Source organism: Trachemys scripta, chromosome 1 (genome assembly GCF_013100865.1).
Source record: "Trachemys scripta elegans isolate TJP31775 chromosome 1, CAS_Tse_1.0, whole genome shotgun sequence".
NCBI classification, from domain to species: domain Eukaryota; kingdom Metazoa; phylum Chordata; order Testudines; family Emydidae; genus Trachemys; species Trachemys scripta.
The window spans coordinates 45,213,476-45,237,330 of record NC_048298.1 but is presented as its reverse complement, the minus strand read 5'-3'; the positions used below and the strand labels follow the sequence as shown (position 1 = coordinate 45,237,330).

General features: G+C 46.1%; 1 protein-coding gene across 1 annotated transcript in view; it reads right to left on the bottom strand.

The window, feature by feature from the left end:
* The window catches only part of WNT2 (Wnt family member 2), a 44,444-nt gene that overhangs the window by 15,974 nt on the left and 4,615 nt on the right, over positions 1 to 23,855 (bottom strand). Inside the window, exons 3-4 of the mRNA XM_034768828.1 lie at positions 12,611 to 12,888; positions 8,559 to 8,823 (exon numbers count right to left, since the gene is read on the bottom strand). Of these exons, the coding sequence (XP_034624719.1) occupies positions 8,559 to 8,823; positions 12,611 to 12,888 (543 nt within the window). The remainder of the gene's footprint in view (positions 1 to 8,558; positions 8,824 to 12,610; positions 12,889 to 23,855) is intronic.

Genomic DNA, 23,855 nt, shown 5'->3' with positions numbered 1-23,855 from the left:
CCCCCGTCACAGGAGCCTAGAGCACCCCCGTGGCTGCTGCCTCCCACCCCCCAGTCCCTGCTCTGGGCTGCTCGAGAACCCCAAGCCCTGGAGTGCCAGGCAGGATAGATGAACACAGAAGCAACAGCATCTACCACTGTTAGTCCAGCAGATTAAATATCTCTGCAATGCCATCAACTGGATGTGAAGCTCTTCCAGCTGGTGTAAATATCAATTTGTCAGTCTGGTCACAAAATATATAAGGTTCAGTTTTCTGATCCAAGTGTGGAGTGCTCCACACACATTCAAAAATGTTTAGGTAGGAGGTAAAGTCCTCTACCTAAGACAGTGACTGCAGGTGAATGGCTTATAATAAAGATGCTGTCAATCAATTGGTGACCTCTACACTACTACCTTACATACATTTATACATGAAACATGCTCCAATTTTCCACTGGCATGTTCATGATGTGATATATTTACAACAGCTTTCAGTGTACTGAGCCTATCGCGCATGGCAAAACAGTGTACGTTTGTAAAATGAAACTGCCTAACAGCTGTCTATTTGAAGCTAATGGAGGTGGCTTGTTCAGAGCATTTTTGGAGGGAAAGATGTATGTCCAGGAGGGGCAGTGTGCAGTTTTAATAAATGAAGTGTCATTTATAGAAACCTCCCGCCGCTTCCCTTTATTTATTGAAATGGCTCCTGAGGTCTCATATTGTCTAGGCTGGTCTTGCTGAGTCTTTACTCATTCTGGCAGCTGGCAATTTATAAGAAGGTGAAGAAAGAGTATGTGAAATATGTCAGGATTTCTAAGAGGTTAAGGGGTGGGATTTTCAAAAAGCACTCAGTGTTGGCCTATCTCTGCTGCCATTGAAATCAATGGTAAAAAGTTCTTCTGGTTTCAATAGGACCAGAGATAAATGAATGCCAAGGGTTTTTGAAAATCGCACCCTACATCTTTTTTTAATAGTCCTCCATTGTAGCATGAAGCATTAACATTAGCTGAAATGTTAGGCCATTGCATTCCCCAGTTAACAACCACTTGGCTGTTAGTGTAGGCAGATGTGATACTATCTTGTAAAACACTGCCTCCTGTGTTCCTTCTAGGAAGGCTGGTACAGTACCAGTGAGCTCTGTTTTATCATGTACTGATTAGTGTACACACGCATTAGTGCCTTCCACTAGGTGGACTGTGAGATCTGCACACATGAGCTCAACCATAGCACCCACTATAGCACCCTCTAATGACTGACTGTTTACTTAGGATAAAAGCCAGCACAAATAGTAAAAGCCTTCCAAACAGTGACACATGGATAGGCCAGTATATTTATGTAGAAGGTCCTTAGGTTCAGTCCTTTAACCAAAAGTTAATACAACAATTGACCATCTGTAAGTCACTGGTCATTGTGTATTATGTGTTCCCCAGTGTGCCCAATCACAGAAGATGTGAACTGTAACAGACCCATAACTGGCAAGAATGGCTTTTGAGCTCCAGCTAGAGAAACTCATAATTTTCGCCCTTGAAGTCTCTAGTTTAATCCCCGGTGTCAGTCAAGATGGCAGTCATCATACATAATTACAATTTCTAGATGTACCATGTTTAGGAAGGATAACAGAGAAATGATAGAATTCTTAGGGTATTCTTCCAAGCACCAAAATGTCTAAATTCCCTGGGGGATGACAGACAAGCTATGCTCAGGGACATAATGAAGCTTTATTACAGTACATTTAGTTGGCACTGACATGCTAGATAACAAATGTTTCCCAACTCAAATTTCTATAATCCTCCCCAATGCAAAATTTCACGGGGTTGCTCCTGTGGAGGCTGCAACTTGGTGAAGTGAAATTAAGCTGCTCAAATCTGCTCAACGGCTTCTATCATCTTTGTCAAAGTCTGATCCATGTTTGTTTAGTTTATCAGATTTTTTTTGTATTATTAGAATACCTAACAGAATCTCACAGGGCTGCTCTACCTATTCCCTTATTACATTAAAGATTTACTACCGTTTCCCCAAAAATTTACCCTTTGTAACAAGTAATTTCTCAGACTCATAGAACAGCAAGAAATTCTTAATTTAAAGTGTTATCTTGAGATGAATAAAAGCACTTGTCAGACTCTACAGCCTCTGCGCAGATCTGACAGAGTCAGCGGACAAGTAAAGATAATACTCTGCAGAGAAAAATGCCTAATCACCTCTGAGATAACAGGCCTGACAGAATGCTTTGCACTTCCTACAAAGACTGTAAAACAGCATTTTCACTTACAAATGTTCGGGTAAAGGCCTCTTCTTTTAGGGAAAAATGTGTCACAGAATTTACAATGAAAGAAACAGCCTCCAAAGAGAAAGTTGTATCTGTAACTCTAGACTATGAAATCAATCTCTGTACAGTCAGGACCGTCCTCAGGCATACGCAGCATACACAGCTGCATAGGGCATCTGAAAATTTGGGGCACCACCGGGACCATAGGCACTGACTTCTCATCTTGCCAGAGGGGAGCGCTCGACACCCCCCCACCTCAGGCTCCACCCCCTCGACCCCTTCCCTAAGCCCCCGCCGCCCTGCCTCTTCCCACCCCTTCCTCACCTCCTCCTCCTCCCTCCCGGAGCTTGAAGGCTGCAAATCAGCTGTTTGCAGTGCTCCAGAAGCGCTGGGAGGGACGGGAAGGAGTTAGTAAGCGCGGGGCTGCCGGCACAGGAGAGGCGCAGGGGGAGAGGGGGGGAGCTTGGTGCCAGTGGGTGCACCGCACCCACTACATTTTCCCCGTGGGTGCTCCAGCCCTGGAGTACCCACCCACAGAGTCCACACCTATGACTGGGACATCAGGTCAGAGCGGGTCAGCTCCCGCACACCCAGCGCGCGCTGCAGTCTCCTTACTAGGCAGAGGCCATATTCACAGAGCCAAATGCGCTAGTGTAAGGGCACCAGTTGGCCTGGCATTGGGGCACCAGTATAGGGGCACCGGTATTCACAGAACCAAATGCGCTGGCATTGGGGCGCCAGTTTAATAATACTGCGTAGGGTCCCATAAATCCTAAGGACAGCCTTGTATACAGTGCTACAATATGCCCGTAATATGCATCCAGATAAAGATATTAGACTTGATGCCATTACTCACTATCAGGGAGCATGATGGGCATTTAGAGCACCTGCAAAGATCACTAAGTAATATCTGAAAGGCCCAGACCCAATTCTCTGATCAGAAAGGCTACTTATTTTACACTTATTGAGTGAAATCTTAGCCCCGTTAATGTTAATAGCAAAACTTCCACTGATTTGATGTGCGATGTGCAGCTGTTCTCCAGCATGTGTATTCGGAGTAAAACTTGGATCATAAACAAGCAGAGATATCCAGAAGAGGTGACCTGCACTTCCCTGTGCTTGTCACTGCTACCTATAGATACGTCACAGCAATCTGATTCTCACAACCTGTTAATTACCTCCACTGAACGGTTGTCATGGTATGGCAAATCTTTAGTGCATTACTTAACTTGCCTCCCTTTTACAGACTTCACTTCTTTTTATTACCACATTAGTGACATTAATAACATATTAACATGGTTAAAGTAGACTGATAGTGCCTTACACCCTTCCAGAACGGTGAGTGCACCTTCACTGAAACCTCAGAAAATCAGGAAATACAGAGTTAAAGTACACAGCAGCTCCATCCTGCAACCTTAACTCTGCCCCCTGCAGCTGGCAAGAGCCCTGTGAATAGACTAAGTACGTTTCAGCCAGGGCTCTCACATTAGAAGCAGACACGAGGAATGACTAAGTAACTATCATTTTATGTGATGTATTGTGCCCCACAGAACTGTATTCTCCCATTCATCTGCATGTCCCATGCATCAACGACAGCTGTATTGATTGCCACAGAGTTGTCATGGTAGGTTGCCATGGCTTACCCCAGGGATCTCAGACAAGCGGCCCGGGGGCCGCATGCGACCCGCAAGCTCCTCGCGGCTCCCCCGTGCCCCCCAGCGTTTATCTAGAGCGGTGCCAGCCTGACGCGCACTGGTGGAAGGGCAGGCTCCCTGCCTACCCTGCCCTCTGCCGCTCCAGGAAACGGCCGAAACATGGGGAAGGGGGGGCACAGGGCTCTGTGTGTTGCTCTTGCTTCAGACAGCACCCTCAGCAGCTCCCATTGGCTGCAGTTCCCTGTTCCCGGCCAATGGGAGCTGCTGGGGGTGGTGCCTGAAGCAACACACAGACCCCTGTGCCCCTCTTCCCCCAGGTTCCGGCCACTTCCTGGAGTGGTGCGGGGACAGGCAGGCAGGCAGCCTGCCTGCCCTGGGCTCCCGATGCGTGTTGGGCCAGAGCCCGCCCCCCGAGCCCCTCCTGTAGCCCAACCCCCTGCTGTACCCCGCACCCCTCCTGCACCCCACACCCCAACTCCCTGCCCTGAGCCCCCACCACACCCCACACCCTTCCTGCCCTCCCTGGGGGCAGGAAGGTGGCAGAGTTGGGGTGGGGATTTCAGGGAAGGGGTTGGAATGGGGGCAGGGCCTCATGGAAGGGGTGGAGTGGGGGCGGGGCCAAGGGTGGCAGGGGGAGGTGTCAGTAATGCGGCCCTCGGCCAATGTACTAATCCTCATGTGGCCCTCGTGGTCATTTGAGTTTGAGACCCCGGGCTTACCCAGTGACAGAGGGAGAGGTATATCTGTACCTAAAGGGGTCAGGTTATCCCTTGTTTCTTGAGTTATGTGGGTTGTGCAAGTAGAGGTGCACAATAGTCTATTCTTGCTGCAGGGATTTGTAGCAGTCTGGTACAGTGCACTACAGGGCAGAAGTAAGGGCAGGTGATAGTCTAGAGATAGTCCTTAGGATGACGGTTCAGGGGTTATAATATGTGGCAACTCTGGAGTGTTATGTGCAGAAGATGTGACGTGATTGAGTACAGGCCAGGTGTAGCCAACTGATGTTCATTAACACTGCACTAAATGCAACTTTTGCCTTAGTGAGGATGTGGTCTGACAGCTTCTTCTGGTGTATTCGTGTGCGGTGTCCCCTCCCCACAGTGCTCCATATCATCTGGAAGACAGAGTGCTACACTGTCTGTAAGGGAGGGTTGGGGCACCCCTCAAAGGGGACTGGGAGAATTAAGGTTGCAGGGTGGTGCTGGGGTGTACATTAACCCTTTATTCCCTGGTTTTAAGAAGTTTCAGTATACATGTAGTTGATATTCTGAAAAGGTACAAGGCACTGCCAGTTAAACTTAACTGCGCCAGTGAAATTCCCTTGTTGGTGGTGGTGGTTTGTTTGATTTGGGGTAGGGGGGTTTATGAAGTGGTGGAGGTAAGAAGGTCATGACTGGGGGCCACAGGAAGCTTCCAGGGAAAACTCACTGCCAGCCAACTACCAGCTGTGCTCACCTCTTGGCCCCTCCATGCCCCCAACCCCTGTTGTGACATACCAGTTTTCAAGGCAATCTCATTATGCATGTGGATATTAGAGCACTTTGATTATTAAAATCTGCTCCTTATTGGGGGATAGGGTGACCAGATAGCAAGTGTGATAAATCAGGACAGGTGCTGGGGGATAATAGGTGCCTGTATAAGACAAAGCCATGAATATAGGGACCATCCCTATAAAATCAGGACATCTGGTCACCCTACTGGGGGACGGCAGCTGTAAAGAACCCCTTGACTGAACCACCCCAGCTTGCAACACCGTCTCTACTCCTGGCCCTCAGATATCCCCACCACAGTTAAGGTTACAGCAGGATTTAACATTTTAACAGGGGCGAAAAGGGTCTACAAAACATTTTCTTTGGGCCAAGAGTATCATTCTAAACTCTTTACTTCAAGTTGTGCTTGATTTTCCTACAGAAGTTTGTGGGGAGAACTATCATATGAAGGTTGCTATGACTGTTTTTAAAAGAGTCCGGAGACTAAAATACTTAGTGTCCATTTCCTTTGGACCTCTTTTCCCAGGAACTACTGCACTTGGAGAATTGAAATAGATAGGTGTGAACTCTTGGTTGGTATAGACTGGGTGAATTGCTATAGGAAGTTGAAATTTATTTCCTGTGTTTATTTTTCATGATAAATGTAAGTGACTGTTTTGACTGATGACAGTATTCTGGTGTTGCATTAGTCAATGATAATTTAATCCAGTCCCTAGAATAGGGCTGTCTGTTGAGAATGCATTTCCTGATGCTCAGCAACTTCTTTAAACATGCTGACACTGGTGAGAATCACAGCTACTTGTTTTGTTTGATCACACTTGGACACACTATTCAGGGAATTGATGAGGAGCATGAAGCACAAGTCATTACATCACCCTAATGCTGCTACTTTCTAGAGTCTTTCACCTTTCCTCTATTACATTAATGCTATTTCCTTGACAATACTGCAAGTAAAATATTAGTCTGAAATTTGGATTTTAGAGCACTTTGAAATATTGTCTCTCAAACCAGAAGCTTTGCTCTTATGGCAAAACTTCCAGAAGGAGCCCTTGAAGAATGCAGGCAGAGAACAGGTAATGAACACAAGACACATACAGAAGTACTTGCTTATAGCATCACAGAGATTCATCGGGCCACTGCAAGTACCAACTCCAGCACACACAGGTAACATCAAGCTTACTGCTAATCCCCCTGAAGTCAGGTCAATAAACACAATAACATACAAGACAATGACAACCCTACAATAAAGATATTGCACCATCTAGTGGTGGAGGTGCTGTCTATACTAATCATTAAAATACTCAGAAAGCTGCCAAGGACAGGACTCAAAACTCACAGCACTTGGGGCTGCCAATGTTCACTGGCTATTGCATGAAAAATCCACATATGCTGACATCAGGCTGTAAATACTCTGGCTTGCAACAGAGCCACAGTCCTGCTGCACATTTGTAACTGGCTTTTTCTGGCTCAACAGTTTGGCTTGAGCCATGTTGCAGAGCAAACTTTTACCTTGCATGATTTTTAAAATGTTGCTTCCCCAAAGGGGCAGTGGGTGCCAGACATTAGTTGAGCTCAGTCCTGTGTGGGTGATATCTGTTTTGGGAGGATATGAGCTCTCATTTGAGCCCCTGGGCTGCCCAAACTTTGCAATAATTGTAAATGTTGACGTCACTTGAATTCTTTGGGGCGGGGAGGTTGTATCTCAAGAATGCCTTTCTCAGGCGATCTTAGATATGGAGCACTACCCCTGCTCCCCATGATGCCTAGCAATTTTGAGACAACCCAAGTAAGCCTGTGGATTTTAGAGCACTTAGAAAAACTGGCTGTTAAACAGTAAGCGGTCCTCAACATTAACTATAGCAGTGCTACTGCGCCCCCCCACCCGCCACCACACACACAATACCCAACATACTCAAAAGCTGGTTATAATGGGACAAGAAGTTAATCCTTCATTCTGACTCTGCTGCCTATTACTCTCAACAAAACACCCACAGAAGTCAATTTGCTCACTGTGACATTTGCCTAAGTACATGCACAAGTAACAGAGGAAAACACACTATAATTCTGGCACTGCTTGATGTGTGCATCACGAGGCAGGAGCCACGTCTTCCTCTGTTTTCAATACAACAACATGCATGCTGCTGGCACTCAGCAAATAAACGAGCAAACAAAGAGTTAAAGGTGCAGCAGATATTTTTGTTGGGGAAATACTAATTTTGCCCTGAAGAAACAGCTATCTCTATTAGGTCTGGAACACTCAGCTTTTTAACATTCGCAGGCATGGCTGTAATATAAACTGTTTTGAGTTCATTTTTCTCTAAGTCTTTTCTTCTAGTTTGGTCTTTGTACTGCTTCAGAGTCCTATTTCCTAGTATGGGCCAGAGTGGGCCAAACCATTTAAAAAGAAATACAGAAACCAATAGTTTTTACTCCCTGAGACAGGGAGGGGAAGTGTAGAATGCACTGGCATTCAGATTTGCACTGGTATACTCTACACACTTCTCCTTCCTGCCTCAGTGAGGAGCTGCCATGTTGCGCCCTGGCTCACAACCAATGCCTGTCTCTTGTTCAGTTGTGCAATCTCTAACCCACAGTGGAACTGGGACTACTCCAAGCCCCTCTGCCTGGTAATTGTCACCATAGGTTTTGGAGCCCACCTCTCCTGCAGATTAGAATGCAGTTGAATATGCGAAGGTGTGTAGTACATGGAGACAGCACCCAAAATGCTTAAGAACCACTGATATAGAGTGTGCTTAGGAGGGAAAAGGGAATACATGCAACTGTAGACCCTGTTCCATTCTTGGGACTATAACAGCATTAGTGTCATTTTATTGATTGAACCCTAATTTAAATCCAATTAGGGGAACTGTACGAATGTCTCAATGAAAAGCTAATTAGAAACTATTCTTCTCATTGCCACAAATCCCTCAAAGTATGTACAATATTGGTACAATTGGTTGTCCTAAGCTTAGAGAAGGCAAGGATTTTGCTAGCAGAGATGCTGTATTATCTCTCACTCTTGTACTGAGTTGTCCTTCTGACTTTAGGTAATAAAGAGTGATGGAAAAAGTGAGGGAAATAGGTAAATCCAATACTGATGGTCATTTTTTACCTTCAAGGAATAAAAATCTGAAATAAAACCATGTATGTGTGGTGACTCAAGCTTACCTACATCCCTGTCTCTGATACAGTAGTCTGGCGAGCTCTCAAAGTATACCAGGTCATTCTTGGTGGGCTTCTTAAATCTCTTGTTAGCCACAGTGAAACCAGTGCCATCTTGATTCATGACCACCTGAATCGCTCCATTGTATTTCCTCCATAGATAATCTCCTGTTTTCCTAAAGTCTGCCATGGCCAGCCAGCAGGTTCTCAGAGTACATGATCCACTCACGCCATGACATTTGCATTCCTGTTTCAAAAAACGCTTCACAGCCTGCCAAAAAAGCCAGTGAAATATAAATAGGTAAAACAAGCTACATTTTAATTTATGTTTTTCGCTCCCCTCCCATTGATTCTGCAGTCTCGGCTTTGTAATGGCTCCTGTAATCATGGTCTGTGGTGACACCCACTGGCAACAGTGAGTCATCCTCACAAGGTTAGGCCAGTCTGCTTAGTTTACTCAACTATACCAACAACCTTCAAGATTGGTGTTTTCTCCTCTCCCGCTACTTTCAATCTCCCTGAAGATCCAGGCAACACTACTGAGAAATCATTTCCCTCTTACCAGATCCACTGATATCTGGGACAGAAATTACTTTCTAGTGATAGAGCACAAATGTCTTGAAGTCAATGGGAATGCACATGCATAACAAGGCAGAATCTGTCCCCTTGGAAATACTATAGGGTTTACTGTGTTGTCATTCAGTTTGAGGTAACACCATAGCAGACCTGTCAATCTCACTTTTTATGAGGTTGCCCATTTCCAAGAGCTCCTTCACTGCGATTAAAATTGATCACAAAATTGTGAAATTCACAATCTTTTCATCAAAATTTCAGTGGAAAGCAGGTCAAAATCCAATATAAACATTTTACAGTAATTTTTCCATTTCTCATCCAGATCTAAGTATCTGAGTGCCTATCCAGATCTACAAAGAGTTTCTTAAATGTGGCTTAGAAATTAACCTTGTTTCCTAGTAATTTTTTTTTTTTACACAGACAGTATAAAGTCTGTTATGTCATCAGACTAGGGCATCCGATGTGAGCTAGCCATTTTTATCTACGTGGCATTTGAAAGTAAAATATTTGTATAACTTCTATTTTTACAATTTTTTTAGAAAGGTTTATAAGAATTTTATTGCTTTGCAATTGAGGCCTTCATCTTCATCATTCATATTATGACTGGATATCATTAAAGCAGTCTCAGCTTCAGGTCAGGCTTTTAACATATTTGTATGTCACTGAACAAATAATGGGTTATTTATTAATTATGTGATAAGTCATAGCACGTAGACTTTGATCTATGACAATTACATCTCTGGAAGTCTATTCTCAGGATTCATGAAATGCATGCACTTTAGAGTTTGTGTTTCCAGAAAAAAAGCCATATTAATGGAGCAGGAGTAGACTGGAATGGCCTTTTCCAATCAAGAGCTTTCTAAAGAAGCTACGATACATTACATACCCAGAGTAATAGACCAGCATCTGTGGTTTTCTTCTGTGACTGGTAAACAATTTATTAGATCATTCTGGGTCAAATCAGGACTGTGAGAATGTCAGTGACTATCTGGACTGATGAACTTAGTATTAAAACAAGGCCCCAATTCAGCAAGGAATTTAAGCACATGTCTAACTTTAAGCATGTGAGTAGAAATTAATGAGACTACTCAGTATTTAAAGTCAGGCACATGTTTAAATACCTTGCTGAACTGAGGCCTCAGACATCAGAAGCCGCCCATTAAGATATAGGAGGGTTTTTTCTTAAGTGATGCTCAGATAATGATATACAATATAGCCATTCATTTGGTGCATATGGGATGTTTTGATTTACTAAAATATAAGGGCCTGGTTTTGAAAGGGCCTCTCATCACAATCTGGCCTCTCATTTTGCAAAGGAAAAATAACTGTGGTTACAATTTACTCCATCTAGACCTGTAACTGCCAAATTTATTGATACACTCAGGTAATGAGGCATCTAAAGGACACAAGTTTCTAACTAAATTTAAACCACTAAACTGTGGGTACAAAATGGGAACCCCCTTCTAAAAACCAGGTTCTAAAGCATAAAAGGATTTGCTTTATAACTCTTTTGTTTCTTGGCTAGTTTAAATTTAAAACATTTCCTGAAGTCTCTTCATTGATCTTATGTCCCCAACCTATTCATTTACTAGTTGTGGCAGTACCTTTCCAGATCAATGTTAATGTTTGTTTACGTTTTTAGCAGTTAGAGATCCTGAAACATTGCATGGACAGCAGATACTCCCAGCCAAGGAGCTTTCACCATATAAAATCATGAGCTCTCTCATATACAACAATCCCTTACAGTAAATCCCTTACACTATAAAGCAGTTGAGATAGCCCTCTTTGACTGACCATTCTGACTCCTCATTGGATTGTATAATCTCAATGTGCTGTCTACAACCATTTGAAACTAGAGGGAGACAGACTGTTAGGAAAAAACAAACAAACTAACTAAGGGCTGGTCCACACTAACCCCCCAGTTCGAACTAAGATACGCAACTTCAGCTATGTGAATAACGTAGCTGAAGTCGAAGTATCTTACTTCGAACTACAAGGTACTTACTGCGGGTCCACACGCAGCAGGCAGACTCCCCCATCGACTCCGCGTTCTCCTCTCGCGGAGCAGGAGTACTGGTGTCGACGGCGAGCACTTCCGGGATCGATTTATCGCGTCTAGACAAGACGCGATAAATCGATCCCAGAAGATCGATTGCTTACCACCGAACCCAGAGGTAAGTATAGACGTACCCTCACATGGAAGACTATCTACATTCATCAGAATTAACCAAATCAGGGTTAAAAGGGGACACATTTTTCTTATGGAGAATGGCTAATATAAAAGAACTTCATATCAATTTTAGGGAATTTTAATTTTTTTTTTAAAACAATCACACAAAATATGAAAAATATGCTTCCTATTTAATGTGGATGCAAGAAGAACAGAGATTCTTGAACAAAGTCATCAAAATTCTTCATTTTTAACAAGTACATCTTCTCTTCAGTGAAAGTACAGATTCTGGTGGGGCTATATGACAATTTTTCAGATGCTGTGCATATGATGATTTTCCTATGTCCTCTGAATAATTAATCAATACACTCCAGTCACATGGACTATATTCATTTATATGTATTCTATAAATGCCAAGGCAAAAGGTGAGTGTGTGTATTTTCCAACTCACTGCACAAGCAGTAGGCAACATACCTAGCAGTTTATTGCCAATTTACTAACACAAATAAAGACTATTTTGGAAGTTCCAAGGATGCTATTTTAATACACTGTTTGGATAAAGATTGGGTCAGAGCCTTTGGGCTAAACAAGTGCAATTTGTTTTTATTTATTTTTTAATATTTGCATTTTTTAGATTAGTGAAGTAGGTATATTTCACTCCCTCTGATAATTTCTGTTTGCATGTTTATTGTCCCCATATGGATGTACATTATGCTGTTTTATTTCATTGTTGGGGTAGAAGGATTTGCTCTTCGGCAGCTAAACTAATTCTTTGCTGTGGTCTTCAAGTGTATTTAAAGTTTTCCCTTCTTTATTCACCCAGGTTAAAATTCACCTATGTGCAAGGTCTAGGCACCAATTAAACTCTCACTTACATAAATCTTTGCAAGATCAGCATGTAAATGCTTAGTGCACAGTGCACAGATTGGCACATGGTTGTCTTCATGCTTGGGGGAACCCCTGTCATAGAATTTAAGGCCTGTAGGGACCACTAGAACATCTAGTCTGATCTCCTGACATTAATAATTTCATTGATTTCAGTAGGACAACTACTCACTATACATAAAATTAAGTGTATGTGTGTAAACCTTCTCAGGATTGAGGCCTTAGGTGGGCATGTAAGTGGTGCAGTCGATCTTACACTGGCCCTCTCCACAAAGTGAATTTCATCCCACATGCATTGTTGAGATATGTTAATGAGTCTCAAAGGGTAATGCCCCCAGAATGATATGTTTCCATTTTTTGTAAATAGATCAAGGAATTTTAGGTTATTTAGAGAAGATAAGTTTTAGTAAGTAAGAAGTGTCATACCCACCTTTCTTCCAGCTCTGTTGTTGTGAAGGTTCATTAGTGCTCTGGCATCTTTTCCCTTCCTTTCTTTGGCATCCACAAATGCTCTGGCAAATTTGACACCATAGTCAACGTTATCGCTGCAACCACCCCAATCAAAGTGGCCCTTGTTGTCCTTGGCAGACCCTTTCTTCTTCGGATCACAGGAGCATGATTTTAATTCTCCTTGACTACATGCCCTTGTGATAGCAAATACAACTCCAGCAGAGGAGATGGCATAGACAAAGGCAGACTCCCGGCTACCTGAAACAAGAAGGCTGGCCTTAAGATGGTTGAGATATTCAGTTCCAGATAATTTTAATGGTTAAGTCCATTTATGCTGGACTTCACAGTGTACAAAAGAGAAATGGGGTTGAATTCACACCTGGTGTAATTTCACTAGATAATTACATATGGCTTGAATTTGGCCCACTCTCTAGTAAAAGCTCATTGACAGAAGTCTTGGATTGGGATTCACTACAAGTTTGTTTCTAGTATTTATTAATACAATTTCCTAGATGAGTTGTATTGTATACATACACTTTTAGGATCGCTGTTTTAGTTAATTTAGAAGATCTTTGGTTGTACTGCAAGCAAACAAGCTTCCTACCTAGGCGCCAAACCTGTTCAACTTATTCATGCAAATAAGAACCACTGAAGAAGTCAATAGGACTATTTGTGTGATTGAGTAGGATTTGGCCCTACAATTGCACTTCCACATGCCAAGTACTCATACAGTTCTGTCTATTTTCTGATACTTTATTACACTACAGACTATGCCCTCTCATAAGGTAAAAGATACATACTTCAGTGCAATAGCTACATAAAATTCTTTTAATAATAAGTAGTAACTCATAATACACAGCTGTGTTATATTGATAGATATAAAACTCTTTAGGGTCTTAATACACTTTTCCTTTCAAACAGTGCTGTATTTCATTATTAGTATGTGTACTTATTAATGGTTGCCACAACAAGTATATTAACAACTTGAAGAAAAACTGAGCTCTCCAGTCAGAAAACGCAAAACAACTTGGTGATATCAAGAAGCCTGAGACTTTTTAAAGCACACTGTATGTCAACTGGAAGAGCAAAATATCGTATAGCATTGAAGCTATTGCTCATTTCAGATTTAAAGTTTGCTCATTTCAGTTACAATTTTATAGCAGTGGGCTGAAAATGACTTCTGCCAGTCTTATTATTAAAAATCATATCTACATCATATTAAATTACACTTACCTCAGCCCTTTAAAAAACTACCAATCTATCTACAGAACTTGAAATTAATTATAGGAATATTTGTATTAAGTAGTAATCTGTGTTCTCCAGAGAAAAACACAATTGCTAAATGACTGTTTTGAAAAGCAACTCAAAAAGCCAATGGACAACAAAGGATTACGAGTTGTACAAGTGAGACTATTTGCAAAAGAGACATTCAGAAAAGTAAGTTTGTGCTGAAAAGTGCAGTCTTCAAGACTATGTTAAAGCTAGCACAGGAAGGTGAGAAGTGCACCTTCATGCATTGGCTAAGCCCCTGGGAATAAAGAGGAATCTATCCTTTGAGGGCTTGTCTTCACTACAAACTTTTATCATGTTAAAGTATGTTAATTTGACTTCAAAGAGTCAAATTAGCTATCACTATGCTGACCATGACTTTGTAATAGGTGTAGACCAGAAAAATTCTGAATTGTGTCATCCCCTCATGAATAAACCCTAGGGGAACAAGGTTCAATCATGATTCACTGACCTGACTTATTAGTATTTAACATTTATATTCCAGTATTATCTAGAAGCCTCAACCAGATGTGGGCTGCATTATACCACAATGCTGAACAGGACTTGGTCTTGTCTGCTATGACCACAAAGTAATGATAAAGATAATGTTAACTAACCTGGCTCCTCACACTCATGTACTAACACATTAGCATTTCTGACAAATTTTGATTCACAACTGTTGAAATGTTTCATTGGGTTTGTTGAACTGACCAAAACTATTTGATTTTGAGTTATTTCATCATTAAATTGCATTTTCCTATTGATTGCTTCCTGGGAGTTATTGTTGTTTTGGAGCCTGATACTCCATTCTCCCTTGCTGGACAGACTCAGCAGAGTTTTTGACTCCCATGATGCATCATTCAGCTTGGTCAGATGGGAACCCATGTTACATTCTGAGATGGATTCCTCCAGGGAGCCCAGCTCATAGGAAAGAATGGGGGCCAGAACTACAACTCCCAATATTTTATTGAACTGATTCAAAATAAAAATGTTTCAGGTCAGTTCAACAGAATGAAATATTCCAATTTTGGTCAAGCCAATGTGAAATAAAATATTTCATTTTGATTTTCCAATTTTGCAGAAACTTTATTTTCTGTTGGAAAATTCCTGACCAGGTCTAATATACACAGACATCTCTTGTAACAAATAAAAGGCCCTATGTGCCACATAGACCCTATCTACACAACTTCACCTCACTTTGTAACCAGTTAGTGACACTGGCTGACACTAAACATGATTTATGGTTGCCACTTCTGAGGTACAAAAAACAAGGACATCTGCCTGCTCCCCCATACTACACCACATACATCCCTGGGTACTGCTTTCCTCCCCACCCATGGCACTGTCTCTTCATCCCAACCCTGGGGGAGGGCACCAGATCCCAGGGCTGCCCCAGGCATCAACCTGGCCAAACAGGATGCAGCATTGGCTGGATCCACTTCTCTCCTGCCTGGCGGCGGCCCCCACAACCAGTACCTAAACAGCAGTGACTGGGTGCTGCCAGCCCCAAGCTCCCCCTGTCCTGCTCACTGCTTCCAAGCTGCCCTGTCCCCATGGCTCTCAGGTGCTCCAGAGCTACAGCTCCCTCGGAGCAGGAACTGCTGCCTGTGGCTCCTCCCACTACACCCTCTAGGGCTGCAGGAGCCAACAGGGGGATGGCTGACAAAAAAAAAAAAAAAAAAAAATCAGGACTTTTAATGTCCCAGAAGACTTGCAGATTTCCTGGGACAGCTACTTAAAATAAGGGTCGATCCCCGGAAAACCAGGACAGGTGGTAACCATAAACATGATTTGTATCCACAGGTAACATGGTTAATACTGTGCTAGCAACCATAGGGGCCAACTATGTATCTCCATTACAAGAGACATAGATTGGATGGGACCCCCCTGCCGTAGTGTGAATTAGAGAGTTTAAGGCCAGAAGGGACTCCCATATCATTTAGGCTGACCTCCCATAAATCACAGGCCACCAACACCACCCAGCATCTACACCCTAAACCCAATAACCAAAATTAAATCATAATATTACAACCCACAGGAAAAGGACAGTTACCTGTTCCGTAACTGGCGTTCTTTGAGATGTGTTGCTCCTGTGTATTCCACAGTAGGTGTGCGTGCTCGCCACGTGCATCAGTGCCGGAAGTTTTTCCCTTAGCAGTACCTGTAGTGGGGGAGCACCACTGCAACCCCTTGAGTAGCGCCTCTATATCGCGCTATAAGGGGAGCTGCGCACTCCCCCCACCCTCAGTTCCTTCTTGCCAGACAACTCCGACAGAGGGGAAGGAGGGCGGGGTGTGGAATAGACAGAAGCAACACATCTCGAAGAAAGCCAGTTACGGAACAGGTAACTGTCCATTCTTCTTCGAGTGATTGCTCCTGTGTATTCCACAGTAGGTGACTCCAAGATATATCTAATGGAGGTGGGTAGGAGTTTAAAGGTTATTGGGACGGAGGTTTCGCCCTACCAAACCTGGCGTCGTCCTGTGCTTGGGAGACGATTGCATAGTGTGAGGAAAAGGTGTGGACAGAGGACCACGTGGTAGCCCTACATATGTCCTGGATAGGGATGTGGGCTACATAGGCGGACGAGGAGGCCTGCACTCTCATGGAATGAGCCTTTATGATAGGTGGCGGAGGAACCCCTGCCAAGTCATAACACATGCGTATGCACGAGGTGATCCAGCGGGAAAGGCGCTGGGTGGAGACCGGTTGCCCTCTCATACGCTCGGCCAATGCAACGAACAGTTGCGAGGATTTCATGAACGGCCTGGTCCGGTCCAGGTAAAAGGCCTGCGCCCTACATACGTCTAGCGTGTGTAGGCGGCGTTCCTCGCTGGAGGAATGGGGCTTAGGATAGAGTACCGGTAGGAAGATGTCCTGTTCCATATGGAAGGCGGAGACCACCTTGGGGAGAAACGCCGGGTGCGGGCGAAGCTGGACCTTATCCTTATGGAATACCGTGTATGGGGGTTCCGAGGTCAGGGCCCTAAGCTCCGAGACCCGATGGGCTGAGGTGATAGCCACCAAGAAAGCCACTTTCCAGGAGAGGTGGGACCAAGAACAGGTGGCCAGGGGCTCAAAGAGAGGGTACATGATGCGGGATAGCACTAGGTTCAGATCCCATTGCGGGACCAGGGCCCTGGCATACGGGAACGTACGATCCAGCCCCTTCAAAAAACGGGAGGTCATCTCATGGGAAAAAAACGAGTGACCTTGCACCGGAGGGTGAAAAGCTGAAATGGCCACTAAGCATACCCTGATGGAGGCTGGAGCCAGGCCTTGGATCCTAAGGGACAGGAGGTAATCTAGAATAAGTTGGACGGATGCGGATGACGGGGAAGCGCCCTGCTCTCCCGCCCACCTAGAAAACCTAAACTATTTGGCCAGGTAGGTCCATCGAGTAGACGGCTTTCTGCTCTCCAGCAGAATACGCCGGACATCCTGCGAACACCTTCCCTCCTCCTCGTTTAACCATGGAGCAGCCACGCTGTCAAGTGAAGCGCGGTTAGGTTGGGGTGGAGGAGGCATCCTCTCTCCTGGGAAAGGAGATCCGGGCGAAGCGGCAGCCTCAATGCGGGGGGCCGTTAACAGTTGCAGGAGGGTCCCGTACCAATACTGGCAGGCCCAATCCGGAGCTATGAGTATGATCCTTGACCGTCTGCCTTTACCTCTGAAGGCCCTTGCCTATCAGTAGAAATGGTGGAAAGATATAGAACAGCTGGCCGGACCACCGGAGGAAGAATGCGTCCGAGATCACCCCCCTTTCTGCCCCTGCCCTGGAGCAGAACTGGGGCAGAGACGATTCTGCGCGGTAGCAAAGAAATCTACCTGGGGAGTTCCCCACTCTCGAAAGAGTTGCTGGGCCACCTCCCAGTGGAGTGACTGGTGGGAGAAGACCCTGCTGAGGCGATCGGCTCGCATATTGCACATGCCGGGTGAAAAGATATCGTGGGCTATGCAGAATTCCCATAGGTCCAGAGCTTCCTGGCACAAGGCCGAGGAGCGTGTGCCCCCTTGCCTGTTCATGTAATACATCGCGGCCGTATTCTCCGTAAGGACTCTGACCATCTTCCCCCTAGGTGTAGGCTGAAGGCTATGCACGCCAGGCGCACTGCCCTAAGCTCCCTGACGTTTATGTGCAGGGACAATTCCGCAGTCGACCATCTGCCCTGGGTTTGGAAGTTCCCCGCATGGGCTCCCCACCCCAGGTCCAAGGCGTCCGACACCAGATCTAGTGAGGGAGGGGTCTCTCGGAATGGGATCCCTTGTAACATGTTGGCTAGGAGGGACCACCATTGCAGGCTGGCCACTACGTTGGGGGGGAATGTGACAACCTTGTCCAGGCCATCCCTGGCTTGGGAATATTGGGAGGCCAACCAGAGTTGGAGGGGCCTCATTCTGAGTCTGGCACGTCGCACCACGGAGGTGCATGCTGCCATGTGGCCTAAGATTTGAAGGCACACCCTTGCCGCCGTCACAGGGAAGGCTGTGATTGAGGCTATGAGACTTGTGAGCATCTCAAACCTGTCCTGGGGGAGAGAGGCCGTGGCTACCACCGAGTCTAACAGCGCTCCTATGAAGTGTACGCACTGAACTGGCACTAACGTGGACTTGTCCTCGTTTACCACTAGGCCAAACTCTCGCATGTGGCCAGTAAGAATTTCATCTGGGCCTGCACCTGGGATCGAAACTTGCCCTTGAGCAGCCAGTCATCCAGGTAGGGGAAAATTTGCAGCCCATTCCTCCTCAGGTAAGCTGCCACTACCACCATGCATTTGGTGAAAAGCCCTGGGGGCCATGGAGAGGCCAAAGGGGAGGACCGTGAACTGGTAATGGTCCCACCCTACCAGGAAGTGGAGGAAGCGCCTGTGACCTTCGAAAATATGGATGTGAAAATACGCATCCTGGAGGTCCAGGGCTGCGAACCAATCCCCCAGGTCTAGGGATGGAATAATAGAGGCCAGAGACACCATACGGAACTTGCAAAAAGAACAGGAGTACTTGTGGCACCTTAGAGACTAACAAATTTATTTGAGCATAAGCTTTCGTGGGCTACAGCCCACTTCTTCGGCTGCAACTTGTAATGGACCATAAACTGGTTGAGGTTCCGCAGGTCGAGGATGGGCCTGAGCCCACCCTTTGCCTTCGGGATCAGGAAATACCAGGAGTAAAAACCCTTGCCCTGGAATTCCCGAGGTACTTTCTCCACCGCGCCCAGGGTGAAGAGGCGCATCACTTCCTGGTCTAGCAGGAGTACGTGCTCCGGATCCCCGGGAACCTCCGGGTGTTGGGGGTGGTGAAGGGCGGGCGAAGCGAACTGCAACATGTAGCTCTTAGAAATGGTGCTGAGGATTCATTGGTCCGATGTTATACAGGACCATTGCACTCGGAAGGCAGATAAACAGTTGCAGAACACAAACTTTATTAACTGGGGGGGCTGCCCTGGCAACAGGCCCGGTGGTCCCCTGCAAAGAGTCAAAATGCCTCTTCCCCTGCCTCTTGCCCTTGGTGGGCCCAGGTCGAAGGGCCGAGAGGGACTGATGCTGGGACCTGTGTCTCTGCTCCCTCAGTCTCTGAGGTGGGGGCTCATATCTGCCTCTAGCTGGAGGAACCGAGGTCTGTGGCCTTGGTTTGTCCTTAGTCGGTGGGACATTTAGGCCCAGGTTTTGCAGGGTGGTGCGGGAGTCCTTCATCCCGTGTAGATGGGTGTCTGTCTGATCTGCAAACAGGGCCTTCCCGTCGAAAGGCAAGTCCTGAATGAGGGACTGGGACTCCGCAGACAGCCCTGACAGCGAGAGCCACAACGCCCTGCGCATGGCAACAGCGGAGGCCATCGAACGGGCTGCTGTATCTGCCGCGTCCGAAGCCGCTTGGAGGGCCGCTTTTGCTGCCGACGCACCTTCATCGACCAAAGCTCTGAACTCTTTCTTATTCTCTTCCTGAAGAAGAGGTTCAAATTTTGGCAGAGACCCCCACAAGTTAAAATCATATCGGCTCAGGAAGGCTTGGTGATTTGCCACCCTGAACTGGAAGCTCACCGATAAATAAACCTTCCTGCTGAAGGTATCCAATCTCCTGGCATCCTGCCGAAGGTATCCAATCTCCTGGCATCTTTATCCTTGGGAGTGGGCGCGGGCTGGCCATTCCTCTCTTGGTGGTTTACCGACTCCACCACCAGAGAGTTCGGGGCCAGGTGAGAGTACAAATATTCGTGGCCCCTTACTGGCACAAAATATTTTCTCTCTGCCTTTTAGAAATAGGTACCAAGGTCGCAGGGGCTTGCCAAAGCAAAGTCAAAATATTGGCCGCCCCTTGGTGGAGAGGTAGGGCCACATGGCGCGGTGCTGAGGAGGACAAGACGTTGAACAAAGTGTCCGACGGCTCCTCCATCTCCTCAGCCTGGAGCTGGAGAGTCGAGACAACCCGCCTAAGGAGCTCCTGATGAGCTTTGAAATCCTCCTGCAAGGCGAGTGGTGGCACCGCAATAGATTCTTCTGGTGCCGGTGACGGGACTGGATCTGCCCCCAGGGCATCAGGCAGTGCCGGTGGTTCGACCCCCAAGTCCGAGCCCAAGTATGGTGCCACTGTCTCGGTGCCTGGTCGTGGTGCCGAGGCTGGGACATCGAATGCATCTGCAATGCACCTGCTATCGAACAGGGTCTCGCCGGTGCCAGCAGTTGGCGCCAAGGCGCCCACTGACACCACTGCCCTTGCCAGGGTGCCCCTTGCCAGTGCCCCACTTGGGGACCTAGCGGAGCCACCTGATCATGTGGGAAGGCGCAGCTCGAGGATGGGCGGCTGGGTGTTAAAGCAGAAGTCACTGAAGAGCGCACGGTGCCGTACGAGCAACGGGAGTGTCCACGGCCGTGTCGGTGCCTGCCTCGAGATTTAGATCTCGATGAGGAAGACCTGTACCCGTCAGAGGTACTACGTCCAGAGTCTCCATGGCGACCATGGCTACGACGCCTCGGTGCCGGTGACGGCCGAGGGGTGCTTCGTGAACGACGTCTGTCGGAGCGAGCACTCGAATGTGAGCGTTGGTCCCAATGTCGTCGAGACCTGCTCCTATAGCTCTGGTAGGAAGAGGAGCGTCGACGCCTCTTATCTCGGTGCCTGCGACCGCTCTGGGTAGTGGAGGAAGCACGTGACTCCCTCTCAGGCATGGAAGTCTGACGCGGGCTACAAGATGGCCCCGCCCGGGTAGGCACCTCATCCTCGGAGAGGGGCTATGCTGGATCAGGGAGGGTTGATGAGCTCCCAGCAGTGGCTTCCCTCAGGAGCGAGGGCCTGTCTTGGGTGGCACGCCCGGCAATGGAAGGGCGGGGATGTCACGCACTCCCTAAGCTACCTCCAGCATTGATGGTATTCTCACCGCAGGAGAGGCATGTGCAGACGGGACCGGACTACTCTGCTCAGCACGAGTCGGAGGTCTGGGTCCCGAGGGGGATCATGGGCTGCCCAACTCAGGTGCGGCCTCATCCCTGTCCTTCTCTCGGCGCCACTGAATCTTCCCTGGCTTCTTAGCGGGGGAGCGGTGCCGACTGGTTGATGGGATGTCGCTCCGTACTGACGATGCGCTCAGCGCTGAGTCGGGTCAGTGCTGGGGCCAATGCTGACTCCATTAGTAAGGCCCGGAGACGGATATCCCTTTCACGTTTCGTTCTCAGTTTGAACGATCTGCAAATTTTACAATGCTCACTTATGTGAGTCTCACCCAGACAGCGAAGACACTGAGTGTGTGGATTGCTCCTGGGCATAGAACTGTGACAGGAGTCGCATGACTTGAAGCCTGGGGCAGGGGCATACCCCGAGCCAGGCAACTAACTACAGAATCAAGCTACGAAGAAGAATTATACTACTAAGGCTAGAAGTGCTACAGCCGAGCTGGAGCACAAAGTTCCGACTACTTTCACTGGCAACAAGAAGGAACGGAGGGTGGAGCTCCCCTTATAGTGCAATATAGAGGCGCTACTCCAGGGGTCGCAGCGGTGCTCCCCCCACTACAGGTACTGCTAAGGGGAAAACTTCCAGCTCCGGTGCATGTGGCAAGCACGCACACCTACTGTGGAATACACAGGAGCAATCACTCGAAGAAGAACTAGCCTATTACATGCCACATGCAGAGAATAGGAGAGACCGAGATGCACCACTGCTTGATACCCCTGCAATGGCAGGGAAATGATTAAGTGAGATACATCTAGATAGTCTTGGCAAGTAACCCGCACCCACACGCTATAGAGGGAATTTAACCCAGTTCAAAGTCACTGCCAATCTGACCTGGGGGGAAATTCCTTCTCAACCCCACACATAGCGATCACTTGGAAGCGGAGCATGAGAGCATGAACCAGCCAGCCAAGCACCTGAGAGAATGCTCAATGCTGCCTGTGCCTATGTCACCAATTTGACTAGGCCTCCTTCCCAACGCTCTGTGTGGTAGCAGAAATCCCAGGGTGCATTGCTCCACTTGGTGCTGGTGCCACTCAGTTTGCATTCTATCTCTTGCTGAGGCAGTTTGGGATGGCTGCTTAGATTTTCCCAGAATGCACTTAGGCAACATGGGAGATGAAGATACAACAAACTCCAGGGACACCTGTTTGTCTGAGGAAAAAAGCTGCAGTTGGGATATTTTCCATGACTGGGTCAGATGAGAGTGTCACAATATGGCTACAAAACCTCAGCTGTACTTGTAGCCTAGATGGTCATTATGCACCATGTTGGGGTTGTGCAGTGTGGGAGAAGCACAGGTAAAGCATGTCTGTGTTCTGAAGGTGGTCTTCCTGTCATCTCTAAACAAGCAATCCTTTCTGAACAATATTAACTAGGGCTGCCAAACGATTAAAAAAATTAATCGTGATTAATCGTGCTGTTAAACAATAATAGAATTCCCATTATTTAAATATATTGTATGTTTTCCACATTTTCAAATATATTGATTTCAATTTCAGCACAGAATACAAAATGTACAGTGCTCACTTTATATTTATTTTTATTATAAATATTTGCACTGTAAAAACAAAAGAAATAGTACTTTTCAGTTCACTTCATACAAGTACTGTAGTGCAAATCTCTATCATGAAAGTTGACCTTGCAAATGTAGAATTATGCACACACAAAAACTGCATTCAAAAACAAAACAATGTAAAACTTTAGAGCCTACAAGTCCACTCAGTCCTACTTCTTGTTCAGGCACTCGCTCAGACAAATAATTTTGTTTACATGTGCTGAAGATAACGCTGCCAGCTTCTTGTTTACAATGTCACCTGAAAGTGAGAACGGGCATTTGCATGGCACTATGGTAGCCGGTGTTTCAAGATATTTATGTGCCAGATGCGCTAAAGATTCATATGCCCTTTCATGTTTCAACCACCATTCCAGAGGACATGCATCCATGCTGATGACGGGTTCTGCTTGATATCAGTCCAAAGCAGTGCAGACTGACACATGTTCATTTTCATCATCTGAGTCAGATGCCACCAGCAGAAGGTTGATTTTCTTTTTTGGTGTAGTTTCTGCATTGGAGTGTTGCTCTTTTAAGACTTCTGAAAGCATGCTCCACACCTTGTCCCTCTCAGATTTTGGAAGGCACTTCAGATTCTTAACCCTTGGGTCGAGTGCTGTAGCTATCTTTAGAAATCTCACATTGGTACCTTCTTTGCATTTTGTCAAATCTGCAGAGAAAGTGTTCTTAAAATGAACAACATGCTGGGTCATCATCTGAGACTACTATAATTTGCAATATATGGCAGAATGCAGGTAAAACACAGAGCAAGAGACATACAACTCTCCCCAAAGGAGTTCAGTCACAAATTTAATTAACACATTTTTTTTTAAATGAACGTTATCAACATGGAAGCATGTCCTTTGGAACGGTGGCCAAAGCATGAAGGGGCATATGAATGTTCAGCATAACTAGAATGTAAATACCTTGCAATGCAGGCTACAAAAGTGCTATGTGA